We start from the raw sequence: 15,800 nt of genomic DNA, 5'->3' as shown, positions 1-15,800 counted from the left end.
GATAGCCAATATACAATCTCTAATCGCAAAATTTCAAGCCCAACACTCTCTTCCAGCAAGAGTGTTCATGCAACTCATAGGGATGATGGCGTCATGCATCTTCATTGTGCCTTATGCAAGACTTCAAATGCGTCCCTTGCAAGAATGTCTAGCACGTCAGTGGAACCAGGCTCACGGACAACTTACAGATCTGGTGTTGGTGGACAGCCGCTCACATCGCTCTCTAAAATGGTGGTTCGTAATAAACCTGTCCAAAGGGCGGCCGTTCCTAGAGCCTCTTCCACAAATAGTGCTGACAACCGACGCATCTCTCACAGGATGGGGAGCCCATCTCCTCGGACACACTACTCAGGGCAAATGGACCACGCAACAGAAAGTGCTCCATATCAACTACCTGGAACTGCTAGCAGTTTTCCTAGCACTAAAATCATTCCAATTACATCTCCAGAACAAAACTGTCCTCATCCGGACGGACAACATGACAGCCATGTATTACATACAAAAACTAGGAGGCGCACATTCTCTCTAGCTATCACAGCTCGCGCAAAACATTTGGAGATGGGCCATTCCCCAGAACATATACCTGCTTGCAGAACACCTTCCAGGGGTTCACAATCAAATTGCAGATCTGTTGAGTCGACAAAATCAACAGATCTACGAATGGGAATTACACCCACAAGTCATATTGCCCTTTTTCCAACAATGGGGCCAACCAGACATAGACCTGTTTGCCACACACGAAAACGCGAAATGCCCAACCTTCGCTGCCAGATTTCCCCACCCGGAGTCGAAGGGCAATGCGATATGGATGAACTGGTCAGGCAGATTTGCATACGCTTTTCCACCGCTCCCACTCATTCCATTAGTGGTACGCAAGCTCAGGCAACAGTCTCTCAAACTGATCCTAGTGGCTCCTACATGGGCACGCCAGCCGTGGTTCCCAACACTACTGGAACTCTCGCTAGTTCCACACCAAAAACTGCACCTCTCCCCGTCCTTATTAACCCAGATCCATGGAGAAATCAGACACCCAGATCCAGGTCAACTGAATCTAGCGATCTGGCTCCTGAAGTCCTAGAGTTCGGTTACCTAAACCTGCCACCAGACTGCATGAATATTATAAAGGAGGCCAGACGACCTACCACTAGAGCCTGCTATGCTGCAAAATGGAAAAGATTTGCCATTTGCTGTACTAACAATCATATAAACCCGTTGGATGCATCCATCCAAAACATAATTTGCTACTTACTGCACTTGCAAAGATGTAACCTGGCATACTCATCCATACGTCTCCACCTAGCAGCCTACTTACAAAATCGACAACCTTTGTCACTATTTAGAGTACCTGCAATCAAAGCCTTCATGGAAGGCCTTAAAAGGATTATTCCTCCCAGATTACCACCCTCTCCAGTGTGGAATCTAAACATCGTTCTTACAAGGCTCATGGGACCCCCATTTGAACCTCTGCATAAGTGCGAACTACAATTCCTCACATGGAAAGTGGCTTTCCTTATAGCTATCACATCCCTCAGAAGGGTAAGTGAAATCAAGGCTTTAACCATACAAGAAACATTCTTACAATTATACCGCAACAAAGTGGTTCTTAGAACAAATCCCAAATTCCTTCCAAAAGTCATATCTCCGTTCCATCTTAACCAATCAGTAGAGCTACCAGTGTTCTTCGCAAATCCGGACTTGGTAGCTGAAAGAGCTCTTCATACCTTAGACGTTAAAAGAGCCCTGCTTTACTACATTGACAGAACCAAATCATTGCGCAAAACAATTTTTTGTTGCGTTCTCTCCACCACATAAAGGCAACCCCATTTCCAAATCTGGGATAGCCAAGTGGATAGTTAAATATATCCAAATATGCTACCACAAGGCTAAATGCACACTGACAGTTCCCCCTAGAGCACATTCCACACGCAAAATAGAGGCTTCCATGGCATTCTTAGGAAACATTCCCTTAGAAGATATTTGTAAGGCAGCCACATGGTCTACAACACACACCTTCACTAAACACTATTGTGTTGACGTGCAAGCAAAGCAACAAGCTTCTGTGGGTCAGGCTGTCCTTAAAACTATATTTCAAACTGCTGCAACCGATACAGGTGACCACCGCTAGGGAAGACACTGCTATATAGTCTATCCTAAGTGTGTGATCTGCAGCTCATATGCCTTGAACGGAATATGCTACTTACCAGTATGCATCTGTTCTTGGCATGTAGAGCTGCAGAGCCACACACGCCCACCCACCTCCCCGGGACCTGTATCTGTTCCAGCAGCGTCTTACTTAGACATGGACATCTCTCTCTTTTCTTCAAACTCCATCATTTCCCATCATGGCGAAAAACAATCTGAGGATGGAGTTGATGCCCATGCGCACTGTAGTCCAAGGGAGGAGTCCCCTATCTCGTGACCAAAGACTTCTTCCGAAGACAACAAAAACCTGCAAGCATCCGAGCCCAACACCAGATGGCGATCTACTGTCCTAAGTGTGTGGCTCTGCAGCTCTACATGCCAAGAACAGATGCATACTGGTAAGTAGCATGTTCCTTATATATGTTTAGGCACCAGAATCAGTGCAATCAGGTAAGTACTTTTGAATTTAAAAAGTCGACACAGTGCATTTTTTGGAGGCTGCAATGTTATCATATGGGAGGAAAAGCATATACGGCATATAAGTTCTTTGCATCGACTTAGGAGACCAACCTCCTGGGCTTGAAGTGAGTATGGGGCAAGATCCAAGGCAGCATCAGCAGTTCACCTCCAGCGGCACAAGGGCAGCCAGGTGAAGTTGTGCAAAACCATGTTGGGTGCCCAATGCAAGTCAACAGGGATCAGTCTACGTGAACAGAGGCTGCAGATTTAGTCTGGGAGGCCAGTCCAGCTGAACCAACATGTGGCTCAGGCCTTACGATGTTTAGGGACGTGGGGTCACCTTTGGTCCTCTTCTCTACAGTCCAGGGGCGTCTGGTGCAGAGATGTCCTTAGGCGTCTGGTTTTCATCGCCAGGAGCGGTCGCGGTATAGGGGGGCCTGCAAATAGAGGCTGCCGGTCGGCATTGAGAAGTCCACAGTGGGGAAAACCCAAGCTGGGCTTCAAATCTGGAGGGTCTGGGGACCATGTTGGCACGATTGGCGCTCTTCAGCTCTGGCTAGGTGGCTCGGTGTAGTTGTTCTTTCTGACGTCAGGTTTTCGCTGTCTTGGAGCTTCACAGTTTAGTCTTTGGTACCTGCAAGGTGTATGGGAACAGCTCTGCTGCTCCACTGGAGTTCCTGAGTTTTTGGAGGAGCACTGGCAGTCCTCCCAGGCGTTGGAGGATCAGCATCTTTCAGGGTGAGAAGGCTTCAGTGCAAGTGTCGAGAACAGGCCTGCAGAGCTGGTGCCAAGTCGGTTACTTCTTCCGCAGTTCTTTCTTTCGCGACTCTTCAGCCCTTCTTGTGGTCGGCAGCCTCTAATTCTCTGGTGCCAGTGGCTCCTCTAAATACTGAATTTAGGGGTGTTAGGGGAGTGTAGGGTAGTAGCCAATGGGTTACCAACCCTTGGGGTCACTTTTCACTCATATGACCACTTCCTTTGGAAAGTAGGCATAGCCCTTTCCCAGAATTCCTAATTTTACCATCACCAAGATGGCTATCTTTGAAAAGTTGCCTCCACGTCAGGTAGCCCACTTTGAGTGGTACTAGCCAGAGGGTGTACACGCCTATCCGACTAGGTGATTTTCACACCTCTCCGGGTGCCAAAGGCCTCTGGACAAAGGAGATTGGCTTCCTTTCCTGTGAGAGAAACCAAATTTGCATACCAAAGGCAGTAGGCTCTTTGAAGCGTCCCTGCTTTGGAATGCTGATATGCAGGTCATCCTGTGGGAGGGGGTGAAAACACCCCGTGCCTGAACAACTAGGGTTCTGGCCTCCTGGAAGCAAAGGTCCTCACCCCTGGGGATTAGAAACTTGTCTCCGGTGGCAGGCTGTCAAAAAACAGTCAGTGGGCACAAAAGTAGCTGGTAGGTTTTCAGGAGGCCCCTCTAAGGTGCCCTCTGTGTTCATGTATTAATAAATCCCACACTGGCATCAGTGTGTGTTTATTAATATGAAATTTTTGATACCAAAATCCCTATTTTCAGTGAAGCCATCATGTAGCTTGGGAACTCGTTTTCACCATTTTGAAGAAAGATGGCATCTTGCATTGCGTAGTCCCAGATGCTCATCTTCACACCCGCCTTGCTTACAGGAGTGTCTGTCCAGAAAATAGGCATGGGTCGATGAGAAGATGTAATCTTGGCAGAGTCCAAAGTTCAGGACAATATAAAATGGTGGTCATTTCATTTTTAGACCCTCCGCTGCAGACAACCTTACCACAGACTATTCCCTCGTGGAATTGGAGATGCATCTAAACACCCTGACCATTCACAGTACATGGTATCGGCAACAAGAAAAAATACACATCAGTTTCTTAAACCTGACGTCAATGCACTTGGCACTAAGTGTTACACTAATTCGCAGCAAGACAGTCCTCATAGAGAGTCCATACAATCTCAATGTATTACAGTCAAAATCAATTCACTCCCGTTGTCAATATTGAGGCAAATGATATGGCTCTTGCCCATTTATCACCAGGGTTTTCTTCTGCTGAGGCTTGACAACAACTTTGTGGACCTGCCAAGCAGAAAACATCATTAAAGTGGGAGATGAATACCCATCTACTTCAGCTGTACTTCCAGAAATAGAGGATGCCTACTTTCCATCTGTTCACCACTTCAGAAAATGCAACATACCAAGCTTAGTTCTACTGGACATGTCCATTCACTCACACAAGAAGTTACCCATAAGAGGAGACCTAATGTGACATTAGAAGAAACTTCAACAATAAGACCTCAAGACAATGCACCTTGTTGAAAGAGCTTGTTAAGCTGCAGAATTGAAAGGATTTGTACACTACTGTGTCAGTAGAGACAAACGACCTCTTCAGAGCTTCAGTGTAAGACACTGTTTGTTAGAGTTGCAATAATCATGTCTAGGATACACCTCATTAGATATTATTTGGTAGCTGTGTCAGCTTACATGCTCTATTATATCAGTTGTCAAAACATTCCTGGAGGATCTTAAAACAAGTTATCTAACAAAGGACATCACCAGTCCCTTCAACGACTTTGATGTAGTTCTTAACACTACTCCTGGGGAACCCCCTTTGAGCTTTTACATTCCTGTCAGATGCAGTTTTTCTAATGGAAATTTGCCTTTCTAGTAGCAGTTACTTCCTTACGTAGAGTTAATGAATTGCAAGGTTCTTAATAATCGAGTCATTCTGAGGGCACATTTGCAATTTATATCAATTGTCAGTCAAACAATTGAACTTCGATTTTCTTTCCAATTTCTCAGTTGGTTGCAGAAAAAACTTTACACACATTAGATGTAAAAATGCATTACATTGATCAGACCAAATTAGTTGGAAAGCAAAGCAAATCTGTTGCATTTGCTAACTACCACTTATTTGTTTTATTTTATTTGAAAAGTTTTATATAGCGCTGGCTAAACCCAGAGGTATCAGAGAGCTTTACATGAGGAGGTAACATTGATTCAAAAACATAGTTACAACAGTTTCAGGTACGTAGTTACTGGGGAAACAAGAATTACAAAGGCATGGCTCAAGTAAGGGGAAGGAAAAGCAGGCAGGGAGAGAGGTTTGGGGAAGAGTGTCTGACGATCGGATGGGTAGGTGACGGCCAAAGGGGGAACCAGAGCCGAACTCCTCAGTAGCTGCGTAGTGCAACTCCATCGGCCAAAGGTTAGCTCGGGCGCTGAAGTACATCAGAGGGTTAAAGAATCAGCCTAGAGGAGATCATCAAAAAGGTTTCAGAGAGCGCCTATCAATGTGTGAGGTGCTGGGTTCCCAGTAATAATGGGACCATACCTAAAACCTCCGCTATGTGGGAATCCCTTAACACTGTGGACTCTCTCAGAGGGGTATCTGAGACTCCAGGGCAGGAATGCTGGATCCCTCCCCAACAAGGGGAGAGGGAGTGCTTTGGCAAGGGGCACATTCATGGAGGCCGTTTAGGGACAGTAGGGCGGAGGGTGGAGGACATATCGAGCAGAATGTGGGAAATGAGAGAAGGTACGCTGGTACAGACGCCTACTAACTAACGTAGAAGGAAGTGGGAAAAAGCCAAGAAATTAATGTGTAGTCAGCCATCAGGACATAGCTAAATCAAAAACCAGTTATCTTCAAGTTCTAAAAGGGAGGGCTAGCAGTAAATAAGCAAGATAAAGGGTGAAAGAGCGTAGGTAGAATAAGGAGTTCACAGAAACATAGGAAACAAGTGATTACGGAGGGAAAGGGAGGATGTGGCCCGGGGGGAAAATTCGGCCGCTATCATAAGGTCAAGGTAGGTACAGGCAGTCTCAAAAGGGACGGTCACCTGGGGAGCTGGAAAGACCCAGGGGAGTCAGCGCGCAAACAAGGGTATTGGTACGAAACAAAATTATACCGAGTACACAAAAGATAGATGCAGTGTTGCACAAAATGAACCATAGTATTAAACACGCGGATAATCGGGGGGGGATTGGAGGTATCAGCAATGTTCTTAGGCGAAGCGTTGTTCAATGGAGAGGAGGGAAGATCAAAAAGTAGTCCCGGTGGAGACCAGTGGGGCCGGAGGCACGGACCAGGTCGCAAGAACCTGTATCGCTAGATATGACTCTCATGGCCATGGAAAAATGCAAATCAGGGTCTCCATTGGATGCCTGCACCCCATCAGTCCTTCACAAATTGTCAGAGGTAGCAAATTCCATGATCAATAAGATTGTTAATTCTTCTCTCAGTACGGGTGCTGTCCCAGCTGATTGGAAGTTGGCACTGGTTAAACCACTTAAAAAAAAAACCAACATATTGACTCAGCAGTGCTCTCAAATCTTCGCCCCATCTCACTTCTTCCAATTTTGGGCAAAATTACGGAAACCTTTTGTTTTAAAGGAGCTTACAAAATTTCTTGAAGAGAAACATTCTTCATCCATGCCAAGCTGGATTCCGGCCCAAACACTCCACAGAGTCAGCCCTTATTGAAGTCTCCGATTCCTTGAAAATGATTGCAGATAGAGGCAGGAAGGGGGTTTTGATTTTGTTGGATTTGTCAGCTGCATTCGACACGATCTCCCATGACATTCTTCTGAGGCATCTCGAATGCAGCGGCATTTCAGGTATGGTGTTGAGGTGGATTAAATCCTTCCTGGCCTCTCGCAGACAGGCTGTTACCCTAGGTCCCTTTCTCTCTTCTGAACGACCCATCACAGCAGGAGTCCCTCGGGGATCTTCCCTAAGTCCACTACTTAGACACCCAAATGATTATCTCTTTGGAGAACGATTCTACGCAGGCTGAAATGAATTTTAAACTCTGTTTGACTGCGGTCCTTCAATGGATGTCGACTAATCATTTGAAGTGTAATACGGATAAAACTGAGATTCTTCCCATAGGGACGGACACTTCCTTTCACCCGTCTAATTGGTGGCCCGATGGAGCAACCCCACCACCTGAGATTGTGAAGGTTGCCAGGAACTTAGGAGTCCAATTTGATAACTCCCTCTCTTTTCTTCCCCATACTAAAGCGGTTGCAGGAATGTGTTTTAGTTTAATCAAAACCCTAAAACAAATCTTCAGGTTTCTTCCTCTGTCTGCTAGAAAGTCTGTCGCAGTTGCCCTGATACTCTCTCGTATTGACTATTGTAATGGGCTATTGGCTGGAGTTAATAGGTCAGTCTTAAAGAAGCTTCAGGTGGTACAACATGCCGCAGCCCGCCTGGTACTTAAACTCCCCAGAAAATCCTCAGGTTCCGCTGCCCTGAATAAACTCCATTGGCTCCCGGTCCCTTAAAGAATTCTTTTTAAGATTCTTCTTGTTACGTTTAGGGCAAAGATGAGGGTTGGTCCCAAATTCTTGTCGGCACGTTTGACTCCATATACTACTACCAGGCTGCTCAGATCTTCTTCGGCAAATCTTCTTAAATTGCCCAACTTCAGATATAAACTAAAAGGCGCAAGAACCCTAGCCTTCTTGGGTGCCAGAGCATGGAACAAGCTGCCAGCCCAGATCAAACTCTGCAACACTGAACTCTCATTCAGGAAAGATCTTAAAACTTGGATCTATGGCATTTCGGATGATTGTTGTCTCGCTCTGATCTAATTACTCTTAGTAAGTCAATACCCTGTTTTTCTCACCACTATACAACGTTAGCGCCAAGATACTCCTCGCGGAGTGATAGCCGCGCTCTACAAATACGATCTCAACTCAACTCAAAATGGCGGAGTGGGACAGGATTGACCACCGGAGATGGTCACAAAATGGTGGGGTGTAAGAGCGACGTAGTTCCAAAGTCCAAATTAGTAGTTCTTGCCTCCACTCGCAAGCCGGGCTGGATGGCAGTGGGAAAAGCAGCAGGGGGGTGGCGGAGGGGGGGGGGAGAGCATCAGCCCGGATTTTTCAGCAGTCAGAAGGCAACGGCAGAGGGGCGGCGAGGAGGACGAACAGGAAGGACAATGAGCGAGGAGCAGGGCTCATAGAAAGGGGAGGAAGAGAGAGATGGCTGAGCAGAGTGGAGACGCAGCTCCAGCCTCGGGGATTCGGCGAAAAAGGCTCATCACGGCGAAATCGAGGTGCTCGCCCAAGCAGCTCTGCCAGTGTTGAAGCGCTGTTGAGATGTTCCATGTCAGAGGCGTGCAAATGTGGACAGTACAAATACTAGCAGTCCCGTTGGTAGTGGCATCAGGGGAGGACCTCACTCCGAGGGTCCACTTTGTATGCTTGAATGGCGGTGCGAGGGAGCACGTCTCTGCAAACTGGGAAGCTCGAGGCACCAGGATCACTGAGGCACGAGCTCGTAAGAGGAGGCTCAGCAAATGTGCGGACCAGAGCTCAGTCTCAACGCCCCGGGACCACTGCGCAAAGGTCAAGGATGGAGCACCAAGGACCGAGCCGGCTGCAGTGGGAGGCGGTCACCACCTCCCCAGGACCAAAACACATCTCCGCCGTCTCCTCAGGCCAGGTGTAAATTCCAGAGCAGATGAACCAAGAACAGCAATGGGGCAGTTAAACCAGAAGTCGCGGCGACAAAGCATCACATCCACACCGGAAGAACCCGGCAGCTCCACTTCATCAACGAGTCAGCTTAGTCCGTGAAAAGGCGTCTTGAGTCGGCAGCAGTTTTTAGGTAATGTTTTGCCTTAAGATTATCCTTTGATGTTGCAGTTTAACTTAAAAGGGTTATTGCGTTCCGTAGCGGAGGGCTTCATCAGAGTAGGGCTGTCGAGCGAGACGATGGAATGTGGGGCATAGACAGGGATTTTCACAAAGTTTTGATTCCAAGCCCCGGAGCTTAGGTGGGGAGCTCCCTCTCGGCAGCCATCTTATATAGATCTTGGGTAAACCTGTTTCCAAATTGGAGATTGCAAGATGAATACTATACTCCACGCCTAGACTACATTCCACCCGCCAAAAAGGAGTCACTATGGCTTTCTTTCCTTGCATATCTCTTGTAGACATCTGGAAAGCAGCTACATGGCCCACGCTGCACAATTTAATCAAGCATTATTATGTAGACGTCCCTGCCTGTCAAGAAGCACAGGATGAGCTATCTGTCCTCAATACATTATTCAAAACATCTCCTCTCAAGCCACTGCTTTAGGGTAAGAACTGCTTTTCAGTCAAAGCAAAATTTGATCTACAGCAATAGATGCTACAAACAGAAGATGATACTTAGCTTGTAGTGATGTAGACTCGCATGTGCTATCCCTACTCCCCTAATGCAAGCTTACGTTTCATATGTTTCTCATCACTACAAATGCATCCTTCACACTTTCCCAGTCTACCTGTACACACACACTGTCCTACTTCACTTTTCAAATTTCTCTCACCTTTTGGAGGGAAAGCAACCAAAGGTGTGGAGTGTGTGTCCTGGTCCATTGTGGGTTTCGGGTACAGACCATTATTCACTTCGAAATGGAAGCTTGTACTGGGAAGAACATCAACTAGCAACAGCCATTTCCAACACTAGATGACAGGAGTGCGCAAAGCTTGTGAATCTGCCACGCTAACAGAAAATAAAATTTCAACCCCCAATTTAATGGTACTCCATAATTCTAATAATTATATTTTTATGTGATTTAGACAATTAATCTACATTTTTCCCTAATCTGTCTTCAAATGTGGAAAAATCCCCGAATGCTGTAGACTTGAAAAGAAGCCTTCAATATTACCTTGATTTGGTCAAAGAGATTATGAAAACTAAGTAGCTTTTCATTAGCTTTTCATTAATAATCGTGATTATCATCCAAGATTGTTAAAATGATGAAAAATGTCAGAAGACCATTTATTTTATCAGATGCTATCAGGGGCCAGCATTCCCCTTCCGAGTGGGCCTCTATCCTCATCAACCTTGAGTTAAAACATTTAATAGTGTTGCATTTGGGAATGTGCCATGTAATGAGATTTGCTTAGCGACTGCGTGGAAATTGGTTCATACGTTTGTCAAAAACTGCTGTTTGGATTTTGACTCCAAAGCAGACACCCAAGTGGGTGGAGCCTAGCTGCAGAATCTAATTAGGCTTTCTTTATCCTCTCCTACATGCTGCTTGTTAATTTTTCGCTTGCCATCACCTCCTAAACCCTAAAAGGTTTTGATTTGCTATTCTCGTAGTTATCAATATTAACTAACGTCCCACAACGAAGAAGCAAAAGTTAGTTACTTGAGATACTGATTATCAAACCGCTGTCTATCCGATAAAAAACCTTGTCGGGAGAATGAATATAGAGTAAATGCCTGAAATCCATGTACTAATCAGCTGCCGAAGGTAACTTTGCACTGTTACTACACTTCATTAGGAGACCGAGGAACAGGATGGTCGGAACAGTCAAATTCTTTTACTATAAGGATGTTGGTTAAATGCTTAACATTTCTCCCATCCTTTCCTAAGGGAGGATTGAAAGAAGGATTTGTTATATTTTAAGTGAGTTCTAATTAGCGCGTGTGTATGCACATGAGCACGTTTTGTAACCACAAAAATGAGATCAGTATTAAATTAAAGAATGTTATGACTGGATCTACGGATTTATCACCTGAAATTGGATCGTTATGGTCACAACTTTAGGCATAAACAACCAAAACTTATGTTATTTGCTTTCTAGTTGAACAGTGACTTTATTATGTTTACACTGATGATCATAACCATAATTGAGCAAATTTGGAGATTTTCCATTCCTCCATCTAACCATAGAATCCTCCAGTGTAAATGTCTTCTAATTTGTGGGGTTTTGCAGTGTCTAGTTGACGCAGTGTGACTATTGAGCCCCTCTACAAGTGGCATTAACGTAATCTGTAATAATGTCCTCCAATTTTCATATCTGACCTCAAAAATTTCAGCATTCTGGGACTACCAAAGCTGTGGCATCAAAACCAGACAATTTGTTTTGCAAAAGAAGACACTTTTTATCCCTAAGGAATGTACCGTATGTCCTCTTCTTTGAACACTTAGTTTGTTTTTATGCACAATAGCATTACATTTTCTGTGGCATTGAGTCTCTGTATGTTAAACTTGGTGACATTCTGTGGTCTTTGTTTGTCCTCCCTTGTGTATTCTCTCCCAAAAAGGCACCTTTTTTAGAAATATTATATCCATTGATCAGCGCAAGTCTTTCCTTTTTCAAACTAAAGTGGTATATATTTTTTGCTGAGAAACATCTGTGTTCAAGTTTCGTAAAAGGTATTAGCAGTTCAAAAATTGATTTTTTTCTGGAGACTAACTGATCTGTAAATGCAGGGCTCGCTCACCCTTTTTGTCATTCCACAGGATAGCCAATGTGGTTTTTTTTTTTTTTTCACTTGGTATTTATAGTCATTTCTTTATGATGGGATTGAAAAAATGACTACTAGAATGCACAGAACCATCCTATGACCATCACCCATTGAATCAGGAACCTTGAGAGCTCTGTAACAATACAGGCATTGCACCTCGTGTTTGTGCTTCAGATTGGCATGAGAATTTTTTAATTAAAGATATTACCTTTACAGAAGGCGGGCAAAAGTCTAGTGTTTATGAATATAATGATAATGCTTATGTAGGATTTAGGATTACAAGCAAGTCATTTTATTACGATCACCAAAATGCACAACCTCCATAGAGAGCTGAAATTCTCTGGCCGTTCTAGAAGTCCTATGTAGGAGTTGTTTCTTATGTCTATTTGAGTTTTTGTGTTAATTTCCTTTTTGCAGGTACCTTTCAAAGAAGCAAGGCCAGTAGTTGCTATTAATGTGGACGTGGTGAGACCGAAAGCTATGTGCGGCCCAGGACCTTCCCTTCTTTTACTGATGTGCCGAATGGTGTTCTTCCAGTGGAAGAAAGGATGTTGCAGACCGTTTCCTGCCGTCAGTTTCCCTGTCTTGGAGCGTGACTTTAATTCACCAATTAGGAAAAAAAAGCGGCTCAGACCTCAGATATGCCTCTTGTTAGAATATTCCTTTGCATATCTCTGGATTGTTAGTTGGACTCTTTAAAGCCCCTTCAGTAAAAGGGGCAAAAATTGGCTCTTCAGCCTTGTTGTGGCCATTGTGCACCTTCAGAGCTTACACCTTTTTCTATGTTAGCCACTCTTATCCAAAATTACGACCAGAGGCTTGCTCTGAGACTTTTCTTTCTTAATCACATTTTTATCATGTTTTCTTTTGCAGGCCCTCTAGTTAGGAGCTAACCTTTAGAGAGCAGTTCTCCTTTTAAGACTTCCTATATTTGTTCCAAGTAATGCTTTATCTGCCTCCCTCAGTCCATGGCAGAGCCTCAAAACGTCTAGGTGTGTGCAGTGTTTTGTGTGTCTCTCTTTGGTGTGCATTGGGATCCTGCCCTCCAGTAGCTTCTGAAGACCTAGACCTCCTATCCCCACAATGGAAACCTAACCAAGCAGATATCGGGTATCGGGCTGTTGTGGCATTGGTATAAAAATGTTTCTGTGGGAAAATAAAAACATAACCGAACTCTGTTCATTTATATAGCAATTGTGCAAAATTAAAATTGGCCTAACTATTAAGCGTAAAAGTTGCACTTCAAATGTCCTTGCTATTTCTCAGGATTAATGCACATTTTACAGAGCTTTATACATCATATACATAAGAGTTTGCTTTCGGGATCCTCTCAGTTGTGGTTCTCAGGTACCCAAAGCTTAGTAATAGCGAATAATTATGGCTACAGCCAGATGATTAGCATGCAGACAACTCAACTTTTTGTAACAACATTTCTGGATTGTTTTGGAAGGTTTCACAGTGACACATTTTGAAGGTTATATTGTGATCTGGAAAGTATTCGATGATCTGCCCTTTTGTGCAAGTTATCGTGAAGAATGTGTGAGGCATCCCCTTCTCAGCAGTAGCAACAGTTCCTCCATCCACTTGAAGCTGCAGCTGTACTTGTGTGTCTGGGTGTGTCAGGCTACATGCGATCTAACCTCTTCCTTGCACAGCAGTTCTTTTCTCCACTTGCAGCTGTTTCTGCTTCCCCATAGTCTTGCTTTGGGCCGTTCTCCCAGCGTTTTTGGTTACGGCTGCTCTGTGTGTACTGTGCAGAATTGCAGTTTCTTCTACTATGCATTCTTAACACGGAATGCTGTAAAATGCCCAAGTTATAAAATACAAAGTGATATGTATTGTTTGTCAGAGAATATTGCATTGGTGTACATAATAAATACTTTTTTCGTAAAGTGATGGATATCTTTCCCTAACCTATTTCTGTACTCCTGTAGTTATGTTTCTCTCACACAATTATATCTCGCCCCCTATTCTAAGATGTCAATTACTGCTATGGAACTGCGGCACTACAGTGAATATCAGACATCTATGGATCTCTCCTTCGGAGTGATGATCTGGTTTGTAAATATATCTATTCTTTATCATCTATGTGATGCTCAAGTTTACCTTCCTTCAAAAATTGGCAATAATCTGCAACCTTTTGTAGCTGGTGTGGGGAGGGGGTGGGTCCAGTGTTTAGCATGCAGGACTGAAAAGAGACTCTAAAACTACAACAGTTCTCCAGTATTGGATCTTTCATAGATTCACATGCTTGAATCATTCCCCGTCGTCAAACTGGGAGTCCCACGGTATTATAACAAAGCAATCATATTAGTGCCATAGGCTACAGTGGCGCTATGCCATGAATTTAATAGCCTATCTTTGACCTTTTAAAAAAAAAAAAAAAAGGACCAAACTTAGTCTGCAACCAAGCAGGCGACAGCACCCTCTAGAACCTTCCCCACAGAGGCTTGCTCCCTCAGATTTTCTACTGCATGTCGTGTATAGGGAGTCTCCCTGAGCTCTGTTCAGTTATTCTTCAAATCTTCTGATTTCAAGAAACTTCTCTTCAGATTATATATATATTTCTTTCTGTATTCCCTTGGGACATTATAACCATGTCAAACCATTCTAAGAAGGGAGTATTCAGCCCATGTAACACCTGTGGCAAAAAGAGACTTTTTATTGATGATCCTCATAAAAAGTTCATGTATTGCCTCTATCCTGACCACTCAGTCAAAGACTGTAAAATATGTTGCACTTTCTCACAGAAGACCCTCAAGGACGTAGAGGGAAGACTTCTGTTGTGGCTACAGAGGATTAAATCTAAAGACAACCCTGTTTCTGAGGCAGAGAGCGATGATTCTCTTACACCTGGCAAATCATTAAAATGGGATAAATCCTCGATAAAGACCCTTCTGAACACCCTAAAAAGGGCATTAAGAAAAGACACAATGAGACACCTGGTCATTCTAAGAAATATCAGGAGAAATCTCGTCACAGACCTTCCCCAAAGGTTTTTTCTGAGCCTTCTACGCCATCTGAAAAAATTATACCTGGCAGAAGGACTTCAAAATCCCTCCCATCAAGGACGGAATATACTTCTGCTGAAAAAATAAAGATTTCTATATCTCTTATTCCGTCGCCGATGCTCTCGTCGACAACATTGACTTCTACATTCACTACAGCGGCATCGCCATTGATGATAACGTAGTTTCCTACAGCGTCGGTGACCATTGTTGCATGTAAACTGTTATCGACGACGACATAGAAGTCAATTCCCCTGTCTCCACCTCAGTCGACGAAGCGTTCAGCTAAGCGCTCGACGACTAAGGATCCTGCTTCGTCGACAAAGACATTCATGTTGACGAACATATCAAAGAAACTACAGTCGACGGAGCTCTCGTTGACAACACCGCCGACGGCATCATCAACGACAATCTCTTTGACAACCTCGTTGACGGCACTTCAATCAGAAACACTGGTTTTGACTGGAAAAACACTGAAATCTTTGTTGACGGAGACCCAGAATTTGTCATCCTCAGCACCATTAACACCTCTGGTGCGTTAATCACGCCTTTCATATACTGATAAACCCAGTGTTGATGTAATTCTTTCACTTCACACTTCACCAAGCTAAGTTTTGCCTTTTCCACCAGCTCTGCTACTGGAGGAAGAATCTGAAGATGAAAGTCTTTTTAGATTGGCTCATACCACTTCAGAATTTAACGTAAAATGTTAGGACTTCGATGGCGAAGATGATCAATATTATGACAGATTATCAGCAATATTCTGAATATATGCCATAAGAGCACTCTATGCAAATGCCCTTGGGCTTAGTAACCAATTTCCAAGGAATGTTACAAGATTACTATAAACGGTTCCCAGAACTTGTTTCTTCTACACCTGCTCTTCAACTTCAGTCATCAATTCAGTCCTCTCAAAAAACGCCGCCTCCTAGGCCGTGCAAATTACAA

The 15,800-nt window shown here is 44.1% G+C and overlaps 1 protein-coding gene across 3 annotated transcripts in view; it reads left to right on the top strand.

The window, feature by feature from the left end:
• Positions 1 to 13,740, top strand: part of UBLCP1 (ubiquitin like domain containing CTD phosphatase 1) — a 155,972-nt gene extending 142,232 nt beyond the window's left edge. For all 3 annotated transcript variants that reach the window (XM_085617587.1, XM_085617588.1, XM_085617589.1), the window contains exon 11: positions 12,262 to 13,740. In XM_085617587.1, coding sequence (XP_085473713.1) covers positions 12,262 to 12,289 — 28 coding nt within the window. In that variant the 3' untranslated portion in view covers positions 12,290 to 13,740. The remainder of the gene's footprint in view (positions 1 to 12,261) is intronic.
• Positions 13,741 to 15,800: the final 2,060 nt, after the last annotated feature.

The sequence above is a fragment of the Triturus cristatus genome, chromosome 7, assembly GCF_964204655.1.
Source record: "Triturus cristatus chromosome 7, aTriCri1.1, whole genome shotgun sequence".
Classification (NCBI taxonomy): domain Eukaryota; kingdom Metazoa; phylum Chordata; class Amphibia; order Caudata; family Salamandridae; genus Triturus; species Triturus cristatus.
Note: the sequence above shows the minus strand (reverse complement) of the source record. Positions and strands in the feature narration are given on the sequence as shown.